Source organism: Phocoena phocoena, chromosome X (assembly GCF_963924675.1).
Source record: "Phocoena phocoena chromosome X, mPhoPho1.1, whole genome shotgun sequence".
Lineage (NCBI taxonomy): Eukaryota > Metazoa > Chordata > Mammalia > Artiodactyla > Phocoenidae > Phocoena > Phocoena phocoena.
In genome coordinates, this window is record NC_089240.1 from 31,578,488 (window position 1) to 31,599,482 (window position 20,995).

The 20,995-nt window shown below is 37.4% G+C and overlaps 1 protein-coding gene across 1 annotated transcript in view; it reads left to right on the forward strand.

The window, feature by feature from the left end:
• Positions 1-491: 491 nt before the first annotated feature.
• Positions 492-20,995, forward strand: part of CFAP47 (cilia and flagella associated protein 47) — a 503,782-nt gene continuing 483,278 nt past the window's right edge. Inside the window, 9 exon segments of the mRNA XM_065900147.1 lie at positions 492-584; positions 586-687; positions 4,417-4,443; positions 4,445-4,569; positions 8,234-8,349; positions 13,850-13,988; positions 16,171-16,399; positions 16,752-16,912; positions 18,935-19,059. Coding sequence (XP_065756219.1) covers positions 492-584; positions 586-687; positions 4,417-4,443; positions 4,445-4,569; positions 8,234-8,349; positions 13,850-13,988; positions 16,171-16,399; positions 16,752-16,912; positions 18,935-19,059 — 1,117 coding nt within the window.

Below are 20,995 nucleotides of genomic sequence, written 5' to 3' on the forward strand. Positions count from 1 at the left end.
AAAAGACCCAGAGGATTGCTATTAGATTTTTGGAAACGCTAGCCTAAAGGTAACTGAGCCGTACACCTAGGGGGCTCTGACTCTGCTTCCATTGAATTCCTCCGTTACTGTTATATCTTGCTGCTTTGATAGACCCCATGGGCACATTACTTCCACGGCTCTTTAAGGTTAATCTTAAGAGAGGTCTAGGAAAGTGCCCAACCCGCCAGTGACATCTTAAAATCCTGCCAGCCAATGGCAAAGTGAGATCCCTCTGGGATTTCGGCGACCAAAGCAAGTTTTCTGGTTCCTCTGATGACACCTGCGATCCTGGGGTTCTTTCGCCAGACGCCTGCAGCTTCGGTTGAGGTTGCCAACTCGCCAGCTTGGGCGGTGCCAAAACCGGCTGGGCTGGAGGCTAGCGATCAACGTCTGGCGGTTGCCGAGCGACGGGGTCCACGCTAATCCTCGGTCAAATCTGCAAAGGTTTGCGGGATACCTAGAGCACGGCTATGGAGTCCGAGAGGAGCTCACTCATGGCCTGGGACTTGGAGACCCCAAAGAAGGATATGTAGCTGCGGGTGACCCCGTCGGAAGTGAAGTTCCCTGGACGCGATGGCAGGGAGGGTCTACCTCCTCCCAATTACCGTGCACAATCTCGGCCGATACAGCCAGAAGATCCGGTTTCAGGAGCCTGTCAAGCCACAGGTAACACACCCAGGGGTGTTGAGAGCAGGACCTCAGGAGGGCCGCCATCCGAGAATGCCTACCCACCTGGGCACCTGCTTTGTCCTAGGGAGTAGGCGCCCGGCTCCTGCGGGCAGGATTGAGCTTCCTGGGGAGCAGCGATTTAGTGTGCTGGCTTTTTGTTTTGTTTTGATGTTTTTTCCTTTCTGTTTGGGGCTGGGAGACAGGGTGGAGAAAAGTCGATCTGGAACCTCCCAATTTCTTCATTGGGAGTTTGGAAAGAAGGGAAGAGGATTTCACGTCTATCTCCTCTTAACAGCCCAGAATCTATGCTTCATGATACTGTAGAATTATGGCAACAGATTCTCTATTAACTACCCTTTGGATCATAAAGTGCCTGTTACTCCAGATACTGTAGGATAGTGGAAAGGTTTATTATTTCGTATTCTAACATTTGTTGAGAACCTGCTACAAAATAGGGAGTAAGTGTTAGGGATGTAAAATGGAGAGAGTCCTGCCCTCATAAGACTTAGAAACTAATGAGGGAATTAGTAGTAATAATCAGCAAAATTAATGTTCTGAGAGGCTATCCCTATCTTCTGATTTAAAAGTTGACAGAACTTCATCTCTGTCTCACTGTTATTTTAGATTATCTGTGTAAATGGATGGATATTAGTTTACTGTGATCATCTGTTCTTAGGGAAAGTTGATATAGGACAGGTGAAACGATTTTTTGATATGTACGTGATGAATAACTGCATTTTTTTGTGGGATAGTTCTAACGATAATGATACTGAATGCAGCTGGACTTCTATATGCAGAAATGGAAAGGTATCTGTGATTTAATTAAAATCACACATATTTGTTTGTATACATATAGATAAATGTATGGTAGTGATTAGGAGGGCAATGAGAAAAAGGACTTTTATGTTCTACTTTTTACACTTAGAAAATTGATGTACTGTTTACCTACACTAAAGTGCACAAATCTTGAAAGCAAACCTTGATGAATTTTTATATACATATATCTCCACGTAGCCACCACTTGGATCAAATCATAGACTATTTCCAGCACTCCAGAAGGTTCCCTATAATACGTGGAGTAATTACCCCATGGAGGTGACCACTACACTAATTTGTAATGAACCAGATTAATTTTGTCAGTTCTTGAGTTTCATATAAATGGAATCATTCTTTATTGATTTTTGTGTGTACATGTTTTAACAATAGTGATGTGTTTATTTTGTAATAAAAGTGTACATCGCAGGGACTATTAACTACTCTTTAAATCAAGAAGTACCTGATTACTCCAAACACTGTAAAATTCGGGGAAAAGTTTATTATTTCATTAACTCACTACATATTTATTGAACAATTGAATGTATATCTGAAAATATTTTCTTTTAAAACTCAGGCTGGAAGCAAATCCCAGATGTGGGCAAACACTAGTTTATGGATGTCCAGGAGGCACTTGTATGGGTGGTTTTTATGAAGTCAGAAGAAAAATAATATAATTAGTTTTACTGTGGTTTTTATTTAGAGGTCTTGACATTGGCAAGAGAATGGCCAGACAGGTTTACTAGTTAGAGGCCAAGGCCATGAGTTCAATATCTGTTGCAAGATCATGATATGCACTCCTGGTCCTTCACAGGCATAAAGGGAATTAGGGAAGGGATAGATTAGCAAAAAGTATATTAACTCTCTTGGAGGAAGAAAGAAAAAATAAAAACAGGGTGCTACGTAAAGGGCATTGTCATCATCACTATTGTAATTATTTAGGAAATGATTCTCTTAACACACAGCAGTGCTTGTTTTCCACCCCGTTTTCCAAGATCCTGCCTTGCCTATGTATTGAGTACCCACTATGTGCCATATGCAGTGCTAATGCCACCTACTGTGGGTTGCTGTTAGAAAATTAAGACACAGTCTTTTCTTCAGTGTTTTGCTGACTTGTGTGGTCTTTGGTTCTGTCAGGCCAGTCTTACTTGTAATTGTCCTCTTACCCCCATGACTCAGACTTCCTTTTCTTTTGACCCATGTTTTCATTCCTTCCTCCTGCAAGAATCGCCGCCTTCCAAATCCCACCCACCTTTTAGGGTCAAAGTGAGTTCTCATTTTCTGAAACAAGTCTTCTCTTATATTATCTCCAAATTATTTCTCCCCTACTGGATACTAATTGCATTTACAGACATTCATTGTAGCTTGGACTTGAATCCAGATGGCTCCTGGTAACTGTTACTTTCACCTCAACGGTCAGTTCATAAGCTCCTAAGAGAAGGGGTGGTGCCTTACACACCTTTGCAGACCACTCAGAGTGCTGAGAAACTTGTGCTTTGGGCACATGCTGCTGAAGTACTAGTTGCCCTTCTTATTTAAAGGAAGACGGTCAAACCTGTTATGTGGACTTCCAGCACCCAAAGACCTATGTGGGGAATAATCTATCCCTTGTTTTCTTACTGTTTGGTGATGGATGGGGGTTGAGAGTTGGGCTGTGGTAGTTATGAGGTGTCAGAATCATTGTTTGCTGGAAGTATGATGCTTTCAGACCAGTGGTATCAGCACATCACTCCAGTTCTCTGTAGCTCTCATTGCTGGAAAGCCCTGCTTAGACTCAGTCTGACATTAAAAGCCCTGAATAATTAATTTCAACTTGACCTCCATTGTTACTCACTGAAGCTCTTTGCCCAGCAAGGCTAGCTTATTAGCTGCCTGCTGAGAGATTATTTTGCTTATTCTTTTCTCTGCGTGTGCCTGAGATATTCCCGCCTCCATAGGGAGCACATTTCTTGCTTCTTCTCTACCTTTTACATCCATCCTCTAAGCCTGGGTTGAGTGTACTCCTTCTTAGCCCACAGTAATCATGTTCTCTCATGGATTTTCATGATACTTATGTCTGCATCACTCATATGACACTTGATTAGTCCCTGGCTTACATTATTTAATTTTCAAGGGGTATATAGTCTGCTTCTTTAAAGAGATTATATACTCAGGAGATTCTTTCTAGTTGTGGGGAAAGAGCTTAAGTTTTAGAGTCAGACAGATGTGTGTTTTGAGTCCTCACTGACACAGTGACCTTAGGTATTAATTGCACCTACAGGTCCCAGTTTCTCATCTCTACACTGGGAGCCTTAATATCAGCCTGACAGGGCTGTAGAAGTGTATTAAGTGAGCTAATAGACATCGAATGCTTTACCTACCAGACGTACTCAACACAAAGCAGTTCTTCTCTTTCCCCCTTCAGATTTTTCCTGGAGTCTAGCAAATGTTTTTCAAGAACAAAAGTTCTTTTTCCTCATTGGTCTATTCCTTTTTATATTTCCTCCAAGTTATGAAGTCCAAGTCCTTATGCAGAAAGTATATAAAATGATGTATGTATTTATGATTGTATGTATGTGTGCATGTTTATATTGTATATGTATTTAGACTGAGTAACATTTTCATTAGATTGCTCTTCCCTTTTTTTCTGTATTCTAGTACCTCATACTTCTAAAGGAGCCCACAAGCATTTACATATTTCTTGACTGACTGCATTTTCAGTTTCAGTTTGTGTACCATTAAAAGCATATCTGAAGCATCTAGAATCTGATAGGTATAGATATGGTCATTAAGTCTTTGCCTTTAGGGCAGAGATATTGCCTATGTCTTGATATATCTCTTGAAATAATGTATACTCCTAACTACAGTTGCTCATACTATTTTCTTATTAGGACTTAAGATGTATAATTTGATTTTTTTTTCCTACCACTGAAGTTCAAACTGATTTTGACCAATCTGGATTAAAGCACTTGCTTCTGGCCTTCAGACGACAGCTATGGTGGAATATCATCCTGATAAGAATGAAGACACTTTTGACCAACTTCTTATTTCAATAGGAAATAAAACAATAGAGATCCCTCTGATTGGGTATGTATTCTTCATATTTCATGCTAATATTTTGAGCACTCTTCAAATATTAAGGGTCATGGTAATATTTTGTATTTTCTATGACTAATAGGGCTTTTTGTATCTACAGTTTCCTTACAACTGAACTTAAAGAACAAATTTTTAGCAAATTGTAGTGTTCAAAACAAATGGAAGACTAGTTTTCCATTATTTTTTATTAAAATCATTAAAAAATGTCCAACAATTGCATGTTTTCTTTTTTTCCCCTTGAACTCGCACCCTATTTTATTTCCACCATATTTTCTGTACCTTTTGATAGCAAGATTTATTAAAGAATGCTATTTTTGCTGTCTCTACAATCTTACTTTCCATTCTCACTCCAGCAAACTCCAGAGGGGCTGTTTTCCCCAGCTTTCCAGTGAAGTAACTCTTGCATATTGCCAGTCTGTTGGTACCTCCTTTGCCTTTATCTTACTCCATTTCTCAGAAGCATTAGACACAATTAACCATTACTGCCTTTGTGGGTCACTTTATTCTCTTGATTTCCTTGCTACTACACCTCTTCAATGATTGTTCCTCCTCATCCTATGTTATTTTTTTTTAATTGAAATACAGTTGACATATAACATTGTGTAAGTTGAAGGTGTACATGTTGATGTGATACATTTATATATTGCAATATATTACTGCCATAGGGTTGGCTAACACCAGTATCACATTACATAGTCATCATTTCTTTCCTGTGGTGGGAACAATTAAGATCTAGTCTGTTAGCAACTTTGAAGTTTATAATACATTTTTGTTGCCTATGATCACTATGCTGTATGTTAGGTCTCTGGGACTTATTTATCTACTAGTTCCCAGTTTGTACCCTTAAACAGTATCTCTCCAATTCTCCTACCCTCCAGCCTCTGGTAACCACCCTTCTACTTTCTGTTTTTATGATGGATGCATTCCTAAATTAATTATTATGAACCCATATTCACATTTTAATTTAATTTTAAATTATTGTCATATTTACTTCACAGAATTTTAAATAATGCAGATGTTTGGCTTCAAAAAATCAAAATGGTGTTTTTTTGAGATTGGCTGAAAAATATGGACTGATATAATGAATATAATACAGAACTAAGTAACTGGTTTGCAGATTAACTTTAATACAGATATTTTTTTTTAATACTAATAATTTATTTGACCAGGACACTGTGCTTTTCATTTTATATTGAAATAAGTATAGTTCTGTTCATTATAAAATTATCCGTTAGAGCTGCTGTTAAAATTTTTGTGTTTTTTTTCACGTACATACATGCATGATCCTTCTTTTCCCCAGCAAAATATGATTCCATAGGTGTTATTCTTTTGTCTCTGTTTATCTGGCACCAGCAGAATTAATATTACAACATTAATATTTAATATTAATATTGGTATTAGATATAAGTCTTTTTATAATTTCCCTTGCATTTTTTTATTTTCATAAACTAAATTTAGATGTGCAATTATTTGGGTTCTCAGTGTTGTTGAGAAGTTCTGCTTTCTCACAACATCACATTCTACATAGGAATCAAACAGCTGACACATGTTAGGAAAGGAATAAGCTACTCCTTTGCGTCATTGGAAGGTATTTATTTAGCTATCAGAGCATCCCCGAGTTTGGAGACCACTGGTACTTGGCATGAGTGTGTTGGTCATTCCCCTCTCCAGAATTTCCTTCAACTCTGATCCTTAGTCAGGGTTCAACTGGTAACTCATCTTGCAGAAGGCATTTGGAGTCAAGAGGCACTTCTGATAGGTGGCTAGATACTTTATTGTCCTTAGAGGTCAACTGTCCTGACGTGTTGTGGTGCATATGGGGCCAGAAAATGTTTTTTATACGAGGAGAAGAGAAACCAGTAGGAAAGCCAGAGAAACTGTTATATATTGCCATTTTACCATACCCTTACTGCTAAGGTTAAGCCATATATATGTGTATGCATGTATGTACATGTATATGTGTGTGTATGTGTGAAGATTCTTAAGAAATTCTTCTTAAGATACTTTTCCACATCTAGCTAGAGAAAAAGTGTAAAAAAACATTCAGCTTCACATCTTATATTGTTTGTGTGACGGGTTCCTCTTTTAGATCCTGTAAACTATTAATGCAATTATGTATACACATATAAATATATTGTAAAGAGATGTACAAGGTCATTGATCTTTTCCTGTCACAAAATTACAATCTCTATGAGAAGAACATGGGTATTTCTTAGACTATGCAGCATAAGTAGGACATTCCTGGCTGATCTCTGGAATGTCTGTACCTATCCAGTAATACACAAACACATATAAACACAGACCCCAGAAAGAAGGCCCAGACCACCAATGTATAGGCAGTATTTGTAAATGTTTTGTTCAGGTATTTTTATTTATGAATTTTAGTGTGTTTGTATGTATATATGATTGTATGTATGTATGCATTTATGCTTTGGAGGTTGTATCCTAAGTGGAGTAAATTACTTAATTCATGTGTCTGGCACATAACCTTAGGACTCAATAAAGATTAGTTATTACTATATTTATTACTGATGCTGTTGTTATCGTTGTTAGGTTTCTAAGGTAATGCACTTGAAGTCTAACAAAATGGATTCAAGTTTAAGTTCCCCAGCTTTATATCCAGATAATTCCTTAGATAAATCATTTAAGCTTTTTAAGTCTTTGGCTTTTCATCTGTAACCTAGGAGCCGTAATATTTACCTACCTTTCAGGAAATTTGTTAATATCAAACAGGATAATATACTTAATGGTGCTTTATAAACTATAAATTATTATCCAGATATATATGTATATATATATCATTATGAGATGTGTATTTAGGATTAGAATGGATTTTTTAAATGCTTATGAAAACATATGCTACAGATACGCTACAGTGAGTCCTTTAAATTGGCGACACACATGGAAAATCAATTGTATCCTTTTGTTCTTAGGCCTTGTTTTAGTCCCCAAGTGATATTTTATAGTATCATAGCTCCTTTTATTTCATCAGATTTGGACCATCCAAACTAGTTTACTTTGTTCAGATAACTTGCACCCTTTTGAGGTCGAGGGGGGCAAAAGAATGTATTATAGGCTTAGTAGGAGATTCCAAAACAGAGTTCCAAATATATTTTGAGCTACAAAAATATTGAGATGTGTGGGTAACCTCTCAAGGTGAGTACTTGGGAAGGCATACCATGTACTTATGCATAAAGTCTGATTTCTTTATTTAAAATGTGTCTCATTATCTTTGTTCGTGTCTTTATTTTACAGTTTGTTTTACTGACAGATGTGCCACCAGCAGACCTATAAGGAAACTGAAATATCTTTTTAGGAGTTAAGATAAAAATATCTATATATGTCCCCCTGTGGATTTAACCATGAGGTTATAGTTGTTAAAATTCATCATATGGGGCTTCCCTGGTGGGGCAGTGGTTGAGAGTCCGCCTGCCGATGCAGGGGACACGGGTTCGTGCCCCGGTCTGGGAAGATCCCACATGCCGCGGAGCGGCTGGGCCCGTGAGCCATGGCCGCTGAGCCTGCGCGTCCGGAGCCTGTGCTCCGCAACGGGAGAGGCCACAACAGTGAGAGGCCCGCATACCGTAAAAAAAAAAAAAAGAAAAAAAAAAAGAAAAAAAAATTCATCATATCGTCCTCTTTTCTCCTCTTCTAGGTTGATTCTATCCTGTCAACTGGAAATTGAGTCAGAAGTTAATTTTGGGACATTGGTTGCCAATAGTAAAGTATATTGTAAAGAGGTTAATATCATTAACAATGGCAGAGTACCAGGTAAATACTTTCTGTCATATAAATTAACTTACACTTTTGGAAGAAAATTGGTACTGTTTGAAATATATACCTTCTGCAATTAATGGATTCTCTGATTCACCCTACCCCTCCAGAAGAATTATGTTATTTGAAAAGGCTCAAAACTGAAGGTCCTTAAGTAGGATGACTGTAAAAGACTGATAGGTAATATCAGGAAAGATGAATCTACATCCTTATGATTCTTATTAATACAACCTGACTCTCAGATGACTGATGATCTCCCTGAGGATAGAAGGCAAGGTGGTGTCGTGGAAGTGACATAGTCCTTAGAGCTTTCCAGAGATAGAATCAGGACACAGTGCCTTACTAGCTGTGTGATCTGGGGCAAGTATCGTTAAGGACATTGAACTTCAGATTCCTCATTTATAAACTGGCTAATAAAATACACTGTGTTAATTATATATGTACTTAAGGTTGTAATATGGTACTTGACTTATCACAAGCACTCAGTAAATATTTGTTCTTTTTCTCGATCATATTCAACTTTGAATTCACATGATGATCCCTAGAAGGCTCTTACTAACATTTTGTTGAAAGGAAAAGTGCTTCTCTCTTCTCCATACTGGATTATTTCTAGACATTCTTACTGTGACCTAAGAGTTTCCATAAAGGCATAAGTGTGCCTGTGTCTATGTGTGTGTGTGCACATGCATGTGTGTATGCACACTCTTCATTGATGATATACTGTAGGCATAAAATCACTTATCCTTTCATTCACTTGATTGGATGGTCAGCATCTGGGATGATAAGACTCAAATTTTCCCCAAGCTGAGAAGAGGACTAGCTCCAGACAGGGAGGGCATTTCTCTCTGAGACTGCTTGTTGGATACATAAAACAGGTCTTAAATCCAAACCCGTTTTACAGTAAGTGAGGACGTTCTTTGGGGTTGCTTGAATGAGCAGTGGGAATTATTAAGACAAAGACAATCTGTCACTTTACTGATTTCTTCTGGGATATGAACAAATAAAACTGATAGTTTTTCCTCACTGAATGTTATTCATTTCACTTTCCATGCTTTGGTTTTTAAATGGCTGAATTTCTGATGCCTGTCAGACTGTGGAATATTAGGCTCATTTGTGGGCTGACTCCAGTGTTAAGGATGAACTCTCTTATGGTGATTGACTATGGGCTGTATGGTCCTTTAGATTGTCTGGTTATAGAGCAGTGATATGTAATGGAGAGAATTTTATTTGTATTCTTTTACTTTCCAAAATCTCTCTTAACTGTTGTCCATTCCAAAACCTTTAAAGTTTTGATCATATCCTCTCTTTATTCTAAAATCTTACCAAATTTTACAGTTTTATTACTTATAAAAACTCTCTATAAGTAAAAAATACATAATTTTAATTGAATATTTAATATTATTTTACTTAATAAAAGTATATGTGTGGACCTGAGTCCCTACATTTTAGGAAAAGTAATCCACATTGACTTTTAGTATTGTATTAATATTTTGTGTGTGCATAGCATTTGTAGTTAATACTATATTGGTAAATTATAATTGAGTATTATGAAATGTTAACTACTCTTACCTTACTAACTGAAACAAATTGTTATCAATGAAACACATTTTCTTAGTGCTGACTTTGTCCCTCATTTTTGGAGTTGAATGATATTATTTTTTCCACCCTTACCAAAATTGATAGTATGTTTTATATTCACAGTAGCAAGTGCCCGTAAAGTGTCATAAAGTCCTCATTACCCACAAGCACAATATATAAATATTCATGAGAATTATAATGCATTTTCATGAAGAAAAACACTTAGGCAGAAAATAGATTCAGCAACCAAAGATGATTTTAATAAAATTTTCAAAAAGGATTTTATGTGACAAATATTTTATAGTTTTAGAGTCAAAGATCAAGTGTTTACAAACGTATATGTGTACTTAAGAGGACATTAAAAAGCCACATTCAGCAGATTCATGATTTGTATAGCTTTGTTTTCTCTCTCTGGTAGTGTCACTGAGGTTATTATCTTCAGTTTTATAGAAGCCAGAGTTTATGTAACAACTTCATGATGTTTTATTTTAATAGTCTATTATGGAGTAACCATCCCTAGATTTAGCTGAAAGTTGTTGAATACATTTTGTTGTCTTGCCCCTTATAAGAATGTTTCCTAAATTTACAAAGTAGTGCTTGTCTTTTCATCCTGAAAAGACATGGCTTAATCTTTAAGATGTTTCTAATATTAGTGTTTTGTGAGCTGGGGAACTCCATGTTCTCTTTTATGTCTTTATTGTTTCTCGGTTTTTATCATTGAAGATTGAAAAAACATTATTTTAGCATGCCTTGAATCGCACACATTTCCTCTTCCCCTCTTGAATCTTTGGGTACTTTTTCTACTACTGTGTTATGATGTAGAATAGTCTTTAAAGTCCCTAGTGTGATCTTTACACACCATTTCTGGGTTTGAACAGCTACCTTAGGACTCCTTTAGGTTTTGGGGGGTTATTTTGCCCCAAATATATGACCTTTCTCTTGCTCTTAATGTCTGCTGTCCTCCTTCCCCTGATCATCAGCATCATCTCTCTACATCACTGTCTAGAAAAGCCTGGCATCATCTGTAAACCAGAAAATTTGCTAAATTGGACCAGACCCAGGAGTGGTCCTCAGAATCCTCTCTAACTACCCAGAGAAGCACCCACTACTTATTGTCAATGCATTTTTTTGTTTTGTTTTCATGGAAACTGATGTCATGAAATCTCAACATACTTTTCATGCATAACACAATGTTAGGCATATACCAGGCATTCAGTAAGCCTTCATTTAACTGATTTGACCTGGAGCGAGGTGTTCCAGGTCCCAAATCTTGGTTACAATATTAACTGGCTGGGAGGCCCCAGACAAGGAATTTACACTTCCCGAACATTCATTGCCTCCCTTATACATTAAAAGATAACATAGCGCCTTCCTCCTATCATTGTGGTAATGATTAATAAAATGCTTAGCACACTCTCTGACATATATTAAGTGTTCAGTAAATATTCATTATTGATGTTAGAATTATTCTTCTTCTCCCTCCTCCTTAATTCTCTTTTGTGGACTGCTGTCCCTTTTTTCAGTACATTAGAAGTGAGTGTTCCTTAGGATTTGTCATAGACCCTCATGTTTCCTCAGTCACCCTGCTCTCCCTAGGCAATCACTTCCATTCCTGTTACTTCACTGAAGTCTGTACAAGACTTTGCATTTCCTTCAGGTTTTTCAGAGTTAACACGTCTAAAACTAAACTCCTCAATGTCTCCCCCAAACTTCTCCTTTTCTGTTTTTCATTGAATGTCACCACCATGTATATGGCCAAGTCAGAAATTTGGCAAATCCTTGACACCTCCCTCCTTTTCACCCTCTACCCCCTTACTCAGTCAACTATTAAATCCTGTCTGTTCACTTCCTTATAGTGTGAGTAATCCTACTTTTCTCTGTCCCACTGTCACTTTTTTACAACAGTCCATAATCTTCTCTTCCCTTATAATTACATCAACCTAAATTATTTGTGTGGAGTCACCTCTTATCTCCTTCTAGTTCATTCTCCACACATCAGCCAGTTTGACATCTAAAAAGAAATGAAAATTTGATGACAAAAAATTCTTCAATGACACCCTTCTCCTAGGATGATGTTCTTGCTCCTGTTGTGAGCAATTAAAAAACCAGTCAAATATTTCATTATTACTAATGATATTAAAGTTACATAAGACACAGTAATGTTTGTGAGCTCACTGTTTTAATATATTTAAAAGATTGAACAATGTTCTTTTGTTAGGGGTTGTTCCTGAATAAGCTTTTGAACCATTCACTTAAAACTCTTTTGTCAAACTACAGAAAACTCTTTTGTCAAACTACAGAAAAGTGGTTACAGTATAGAAACTATTTCACTGACTCAGACTTAACTGAATTCATATAGTTTTCTTTTCCTGGAGAATTGAGTCAATAATATTTATTCATAATGGATATAATTTTACAGAGTTTTGTTTTATATTATGACAGAAAAAAATAAGCCTTAAATATTATGTCATTAGCAAGTCTCTAAAAATGATTGGATTAACAAATTTTGTTACTGTTTGCCTTTTTCATCTGGTCATCTCTGAACCTGAAGTTTTATTATCTTTTATATTTTCAGTACTTTTATTATGCTAATATTACATTCTCCTAAGTTAACTGAATAATTTTGGAAAATGTCATCAAATGTGATTTAAAACTGGTAAATTAGGAATTTTCAAAGTTGTTTATGTTGGCAGCATGCTCATTTGTGTTAATATTGTATAATGATATCAAAGAAACTCATGACTGGCTACCTCCCATTTATTGGATATTTTGAACACTGCTTGGTGCTAGGCACCATGTGGGGTGCCAGGACCACAACGATGAAAAAGAGATAGTATCTGATCTCACCTGCATGCTCTAAGATAGGCACCAAACATTACCATAAATTATGGACCATTTCTGCTTTCAGAACAAGAAATTTTTGTGGCTTCCTCATATGCTATTTGAGTCTAGAAACCCATTTCTTTCACCGTTTCCCTATGTGAACTGCATTAATTCGTTTATAGAGTAGTGGTAGTGGCTAGAAGTGTGAGTCCTGTGGTCAGAAACATCCAAGTGAAAATCCCAGCTCTATTAGTTACTAGCTGTAGTAGTCAACTATTGCTATGTAACAAACCACTCCATAATTCTATATCTTAAAAAAATAATTATTTTTTTAGTTTCTCATTTTTATGCAGAATAGCTGGAATTTGACTAATCTAAGCTGCATGACTCTGCTTCAAGCTGAGGCAGCTGGGGCTGATCTGTTACTCACTGCAGGTCTCTGAGTCAGCTGGGTGGCTCTGCTTCACATTTGCCAATGCTGAGGCACAGGCCAACGGGACGGCAGTTTCTTAAAAGAAACACTTTCCATGGTAGAAGAGCAAGAGAACATCTGGGGATGAAGCTGACATGTTGTCACTTCTAGTCCCATGCTATTTGCCAAAGTAAATCACGTGATCAGGCCCCGTCAAGGGGTAGGAAAACATACTTAGTCCACAGGAGGGTAACAGTGAGGATGCAGAGAAGGTTAAAGAATTGGAGTTGATGATCTAATCTATCATAACAGTTGTATATTTTTGGACAAGTTACTCAACCTTTCTAAGTGTCTGTTTCCTTATTTATAAAATAGAGGTAATGATTGAGCCTGTATCATAGATTTCATTATGAGGACTAAATAGAATAACATATGCACAGCTCTTAGCATAAGTGTCTGAACACAGTAAGCAGACAGAAAATTTTAGCTATTGATGAGGGTTGAGTCCTAACACGAGGCTCACATTTATTGGATGACCCTAGAGACAGGACTTACAATCAAAGCTGTGATTCTTGGTCCACAATAGACCATAAACTCTGTAATGTGTCTCTGTCCTCTACTAAGAGTGTGAACGTTGACATTATAAGGATCCAAATGTAAACCATCTGCTCTTGTTCTCCTTAGGTATGTTTAAAACAGAATACCAGGGCCAGTTACCCATTGTCACTTTTCCAACCAGTGGTATTGTGCAACCTAAGTCATCAATGGTTATTAAAGTGGATTTCTGTGCAGACTGGCCCATAATTGTAAATGAAGTGGCAAAGTGAGTATATACTATGGTTCTTAATTCTAGTGTAGTGCTTAATACTTTCCTATTTCACTTTTCATATATGCCTGTTGTATTTGAATGTATGTTAGCTTCTTCTTTCAGTCAGCATTCATTTATTGAGTATCTACTATTTGCCAAGCACTAGGGACTGAAAAATGGGAAGAACCAGAGAATGGCATATGGGTACACCTAACAGGAGCTCCTAGTTTGGATTTTGTTGGAGTGAGGGAGTGGATCAAGAAAGAGCTCCACTAAGGAGGTGATAGTTGAACCAAACACCTGTGGTTGAGTAGAAATTAGCCAGGCAAAGAGCAGTGGTGTGATTTGGGCTGAGTGTGTGTGTGTATGTATGTGTGTCTGTGTGCAGGGGAGGTGGGTATTGGTGATGAGAGTGGGTTAAATGAGTGATTTCAGGCAGTGCAAGTAGAAGACTTGAATTCCTACAGGTTAATAGTGTTACACATCAAGAGATCTGAGGCAAAGAGATAGAGGTGAGGAGTGTTGAGAGATGAGACCAGAAAAACAGGATGGTGCAGGGTCCAGTTAAGGACCTCATAAGACAGCATTTTTTAATGCTACATGTCTCAGTTCATTAGCAGAATGTGCAATCACTATAATGGGTCACCACCAGTATTAAAACAATGAAATAGAAAACATCAGAATGCATCTCACATGGTAAGGGCAAGTGGCGTTTTGTAAAATTTGTTTCGTGTGTGTGTGTGTGTGTGTGTGTGTGTTCTGCACTGTAATGTAAAGTGCATTTTTTTTTTTTTGTAAAGTGCATTTCTAACTGAAGGTCACAATTAAAAAAAATGTTTGAGAAACAGTTGTGAGCCCTGATAGGAGCTTGGGTTCTATGGTAAAGGCTGTGGAATCTCAGGAAGGTTTTAAGATGGGAGTGTCTTGATTAGTTTGCATTTTAGAAAGGTCATGTTGATAGCAGTGTACAAAATCGAGGAGTACAGATGTGGAGTGGATAGCCTGACTAGAAATTCTAATAGTAAAGCAGAAGAGAAATAATGAAGGCCTCATTTAAGGTACAAATTGGGAGTATGGAGGGAGATAAGTGTGCAGATTGGAGATATGTTATGGAGGTAGATTTGACTATATTTAGTGACTGGTTATAGAAAGGGAAGGTAAGAGGAGGTTCAGGTCTGTGAGAGAAGATCTTGAGTTCTGTTTTGGAATGCTGGAATTGATTTGCTTTGCAGAATCCTGTGGAGCCTATTATATTTACTTATCTTGACTCCCAGAAGAAAATTTGGTCTAGGTATATTGGTTTGAGAGTTGTCAGTTCATAAGTTGTAGATGAAGCATGAAATGTTGAAAATAACTTTGGGAAGGAGGGTAGAGTATAAAAAAAGTAGGAGAGAAACAGCATTATTCATGGAATTTACAAAATATCCAAGTCTTAGAAGAATGAGAAGGCAGAGTCTAAATAAGTTAGAAGGAAAGCCATGAAAGTATGGTGTCAAGAAAGCTAAGGGAGGGGAGATGTGGAAAGAGATGGTATCAACCGTGCCCAATGTGACAGAGATACACAGAGATACAAAGTTAATGACTTTGGTGATGGCTGTGAATCGGTCAGTGATCTGTGGTATCTGACAGGGTGAGATACAAAAGGATTGCATTTATGCCAGAGAGGGATAAATGCGGGATGGAGAGAAGTTGCAACAGTGAATTCAAATTAGTCTGGAAAGTGAAGTTTTATGAGGGAGGATATTCATTTCAGCAAAGAAGTAGAGTTTTGCTGAGATACTTTACTTTGTAGGGAATTGTGTTATTAGGATGGGGATGAAGTTGGCTGTTGGACTTGGGGGGATGGGATGAGTTAGAAAAGAATCTCAGAATTCTAGAACTAGAGGTGACCATGTAAATCATTGGTGATATGGAAATATCAGTAAGTGATTTTTGGGGTCAATTCATGCAGTTGTTTTCCATCTTTGTTGTTTCCTGGAGACAATGAATTAGGTTGCAGATATGCTATTCTACTTTGCAGATTCAGACAGACAGAAGGACATGACAGTCTCTGGCACATACGTGAAAGGAACTGCTCTTAGTCCTTTGAATTTTAATTATTATGTGATTTTATAAAATTTCTGTTTATATAAACATTTAGGAGAAAAATATGTAGAATTCTAATTAAAATATGTATGTATAATTCATTATCTTGTAGAGTGAGTTTGCGAGATCGTCCAGACATATTCTTGAATATCAAAGCTCATGTTGTTGAGCAGATTATTGAATTGTTAAACATGAGTAATGATAAAAAGTTGGAAAGCATAAGCTTTGGTCCTGTTTTCTTTGGAATGTCAAAGATTGAACATGCACTTCTATACAATAATAGCCCAGAACCTATAAATTGGGTAGCCATAATGCAAGATGATTCTGTTGGAGAAGAATTGGTAAGTAAGTAGTGCAACTTACTAATAACCAACAAGCTGTTTAAGTTTTCTAAATATGTTTTAACATGAAGATAGATATGATTTCATTTCATGTGTCTCCAAGGGTGACCTAAAAAAGTTCAGTAAATTCATCTGACATTGAGAGTAATCTATATCTGTTCTTATCCATTTTTCAATAGTTCTTTTAATTTTATGAGGTGCCTTGATCAAATTTATGTATGTTACTGTTAAAACATACATATTCTCTATATCTAGACTCTGGAATTTCAATAATTATTTTATGACCTCATCTTAAAATATTTTATTTTGTGTTTTGCCTGAATATTCTTTTATTTCTGATTTTATATTACAGGGTACAAATAGTCAACAAAGAACAGATGCTGCTTTAAATAATCTAACCTACTTAAGGAAAATAAAGAACATAGATATTACCACATTTATCTCCTATGTTCCTAATGAAGGGAGGTTACAGCCTTATCAAAAGATTTTAATTACATTTTGTTTCAGCCCAAATTAAGCAAAAATTAATTCCAATATGATGTTACTTATTAATGGAAAGTATATTAACCATACATTCATCAGATTGATTTTAATAGTAAAACTTGGTGGGCTTCCCTGGTGGTGCAGTGGTTGAGAATCTGCCCGCCAATACAGGGGACACGGGTTAGAGCCCTGGTCCGGGAAGATCCCACATGCCACGGAGCAGCGAGGCCGCCACAGCTGCTGAGCCTGCGCTCTAGAGCCCGTGAGCCACAACTACTGAGCCCGTGTGCCACAACTGCTGAAGCCCGCGTGCCTAGAGCCCGTACTGTGCAACAGGAGAGGCCACCGCAATGTGAAGCCCACACACCACAATGAAGAGTAGCACCTGCTCGCCGCAACCAGAGAAAGCCCGTGTACAGCAACGAAGACCCAACACAGCCAAAAATAGATAAATAAAATAAATTTAATAATAAAAAAAAAAAACTTGGCAGAAGGCACAAATTGGGTTTTTCTTATTATGGTTCTAAATATTTCTAACCTGGTTAATATTATTTCCAATATTTAAAAATGTTTCTAAATACTTCATTTTAAATTAAAAATCTCTCCAGACCTTGTGGAAATGAGGTGATGGAAGTTTTGGGTTGCTTTGGATTTTGGCTGCAAACCAATCTGTTCAACCAAGACCTTGTTGTCCCTGCAGAAATAGTCAGGTGATGGCCAGGGGCATGCAGTATGTTCTAGATACCTCCAAAGAGGATGCAGTTGCTCCTGCCAGGGCCAAATGCTTACTGAGTATCAGGAATATTAAGCCTATAGCAGCTGCTGGGATCAACCACACTTGCTTGCTGAAACTCATACAGACGTTTAGGACTTTTGCCAATGTATATTTTTCCCTGTACTTGGTTTGATTATTTAGTTTGAAAATATATTTGGCAATGCTGTTTTAAATATATAGTAGCAATTTCAGCTACACTTGAGAGGTTGCAGTGTGTGACAATAACTGATCCAATTGTCAGTATGCTTACCCTTGTTTGTAAGAAGGCAATGTTTAATGTACTTCTCTCTGTGGCAACAGGGTCACTTGGTGATACCAACTGTCCGATGAAGACTGAGTTGTGGTTTAATTTAAGGAGGGTAGCAAATCAAGTAATTGTTCTATTTGTACAACCTATAATTGCCTCATTAATCATCTCTTCATGCAGGAAACTTCTTTGGTGAATCTGTAAGAGTCTGTTTAATACACAATCTTTGAAATTCTAAATATTCTTTTCGTGGCAACATGTTCATTTTATTTGAGAGTCTAGCATGAACACATAGGAATAAGTATGATTTGTAGTCTTAGTTAAAGATGTTCTCACTACGCTATTTTGTTTCCTATGTAATATTTCACATCAGCCTTTTGTGTGTATGTTTGAGTATCCGCTGCTAAAAAGCTGAGCTCTAGGTAAGGCAAGTAAAGATTGCTAGTGCACAAGCCTGTGATGTAACCCATCTCTGTCTTTGGTCCTACTTCCCTTCTTCTCATCTTTCCTTTGCTTTTCTCCTCTGCCAAGATTTGGCTGTTACCAAATCTTATTCTCCAAATTACTTGTTCTCCTCTAACAAGAATGTGGCTAGCAATATTTGCCTAGTCCATGGGAGGAGACAGGTACGTACGAGAGGTTTGCAGTTTCACCCTGGTGTAAGAAGGACTATTGTAGAGAATTGAACAGAGACCTTAGCTAGCAATGAAGTTTGCCTGGAAAGAAAATCCTTTACATAGAAAGTGGCGTTGGAGGCAAGACCTTGACAACTTAGTATATTTAAATTCCTCTTACTTACAAATATCATCATGAAGTCATTTTTTGGATCTTCACATAATATGAGTATGATCTTCTTCTTGGCAAGTCTCAATGTCTTGTGCAGTAATTTTGGAAAATGGATCACAGTCACCTTTTTATTCCTGAATTTCGTCTGTTTGCATAGGTTTAAGTATTGGGTTGAAATTCCCTTTTGAGAGATAATAAAGTTATCATCTTTGCTTTAGAAATAACTGACTGTGATTTTTTACAGGCTAATCATTAATGGTCAAAAGGATGATCCTTCACACAGGCAAGACTATGCTCTCTTTTTGAGATTTGAGTCTGTAGGAAGTAAAGATGGATTTTTGAGAGATGATAACAATAAAACCATCAAAAGTAAGTACGAAATGAACATTATCATCAAATGTATAGCTGTTTAAATTGTTTAAAAGTTTGGACAGCAATATTTGTAGAGGCAGTTTAATAAAAATATATAATTCTGGACTAGAATAAAAACGCAAACATTCGAGAGACCTTAACATGTCTTCTGTGGCACGTTGAGAAAAGTCAGCCTCAGCATCATTTACATGATAATTTTCCAAGTTAGAATTTAGATGACTTTATTATTTTATTTTATTATTTTTTAAAAAATTTATTTATTTAGTTAGTTAGTTTTGGCTGCATTGGGTCTTGGTTGCTGCACACGGGCTTTCTCTAGTTGCAGCGAGCGGGGGCTACTCTTCGTTGCTGTGCGCGGGCTTCTCATTGCGGTGGCTTCTCTTGTTGCGGAGCATGGGCTCTGGGTGCACGGGCTTCAGTAGCTGTGGCACATGGGCTCAGTAGTTGTGGCTTGCAGGCTCTAGAGTGCAGGCTCAGTAGTTGTGACGCATGGGCTTAGTTGCTCTGCGACTTACGGGATCTTCCCGGACCAGGGCTTGAACCCGTGTCCCCTGCATTGGCAGGCAGATTCTTAACCACTGCGCCACCAGGGAAGTCCCAACTTTATTATTTTAAAATAACATTAGATAAACATGATGATGTAGAGTTAAGGGAATAAAAAAAGAAAACACACAAAAAAAACCCTGCCTTCTTTTCTTTGTAAGCCTAGGTTATCTCTTAGAGATTAATATGGGAACAAATGACCTATTTCATCTTTACCAAACCTTTTGCTCTCTTAGAATCTATATAAAGAGACAGTCACTTTATTTACTCGTCACCCTATTTACTAGAGCTCTAGTAAATAGAGCGTAATATCCTGCTATAGGATATTGATAAGTGCGTGTGCTTTGCAGGCCACACGTAAAGATGCAAGGCACTTTTTACATTTTTGGGTAACGTTGGATGCGTTGCAGTGAGGAAAATGGAATTGGTCTTCAGTTTAGCAAGAAAGATCAAAGAGAAAAATATAGGCAGAAGACAGATGAAATCCAGAAAGATGAGCCATGGTAAGTCAAGAGTCTAGAAGATTTACATGTTGGTACAAGTGATGTCATTGAGCAGAGTTGAACTGTGTTCCTAGGGCAGAAATTGATTGCTCTGTTACTATTTATGCCATGGTTCGTGATATGGAGCTCTGTCTGCTGATCATAGACAGAACATTCATTCTAGGCTTGCAAGTTAATCTAGTTTTCAATGGCTAGAGATACAGATGCTAGGTTTTCCTTAGAGTCTAGGATTGGCTAGTAAGACCAAGAGTGAAGAAATATAAACTGTTTATGGGATTCTAGTTACATTGCTTTCTCTGCAAAACAGTTCTTTCACTCAATTAGAGCTCACAATTCATAGGTACTAGCTTCTTTCTAGTATCTCCTAAACTTCATATTTATGTTATTGCTCAGCTTATATTCCACCATCCATTATTTTAATCACCTTTTCCCAAGTATATGTAAATCTCTTGGCTCAACTCCCATTTTGGCTGAGTGGAAAACCTCTAATCTGATTAAATTCAACTCTTAGCCTACTCTAGCGCTGCACCTGGGAAGCTAATTGCGCTGGCGAAAAACACAAAACCAGGCTGTGAGGTTTCACTTTATATCTATAACCACTAATCCCAACTGAGTCCTGGTGTTTGCCATTCCTGCTGTGTTCCTGCATGCATTCACTTTCTTTCGATTTGAGATTAGTGTCACACAGCTTCTCTTCTCCCCTCAAAACTCCAGTCCTTCCTCCTTCATCTTCACTCTAAGGTTACAAATATATTAAGTGACCTATTAAGACATTTCCACTTGGATGTCTACTAGACATCTCAAACTTAACATGTCCAAAAAAAGAACTATTGGTTTCCCTATAACCTATCCCTCCTGAAGTCTTTCCTGTCTCAAGAAATGAAAAT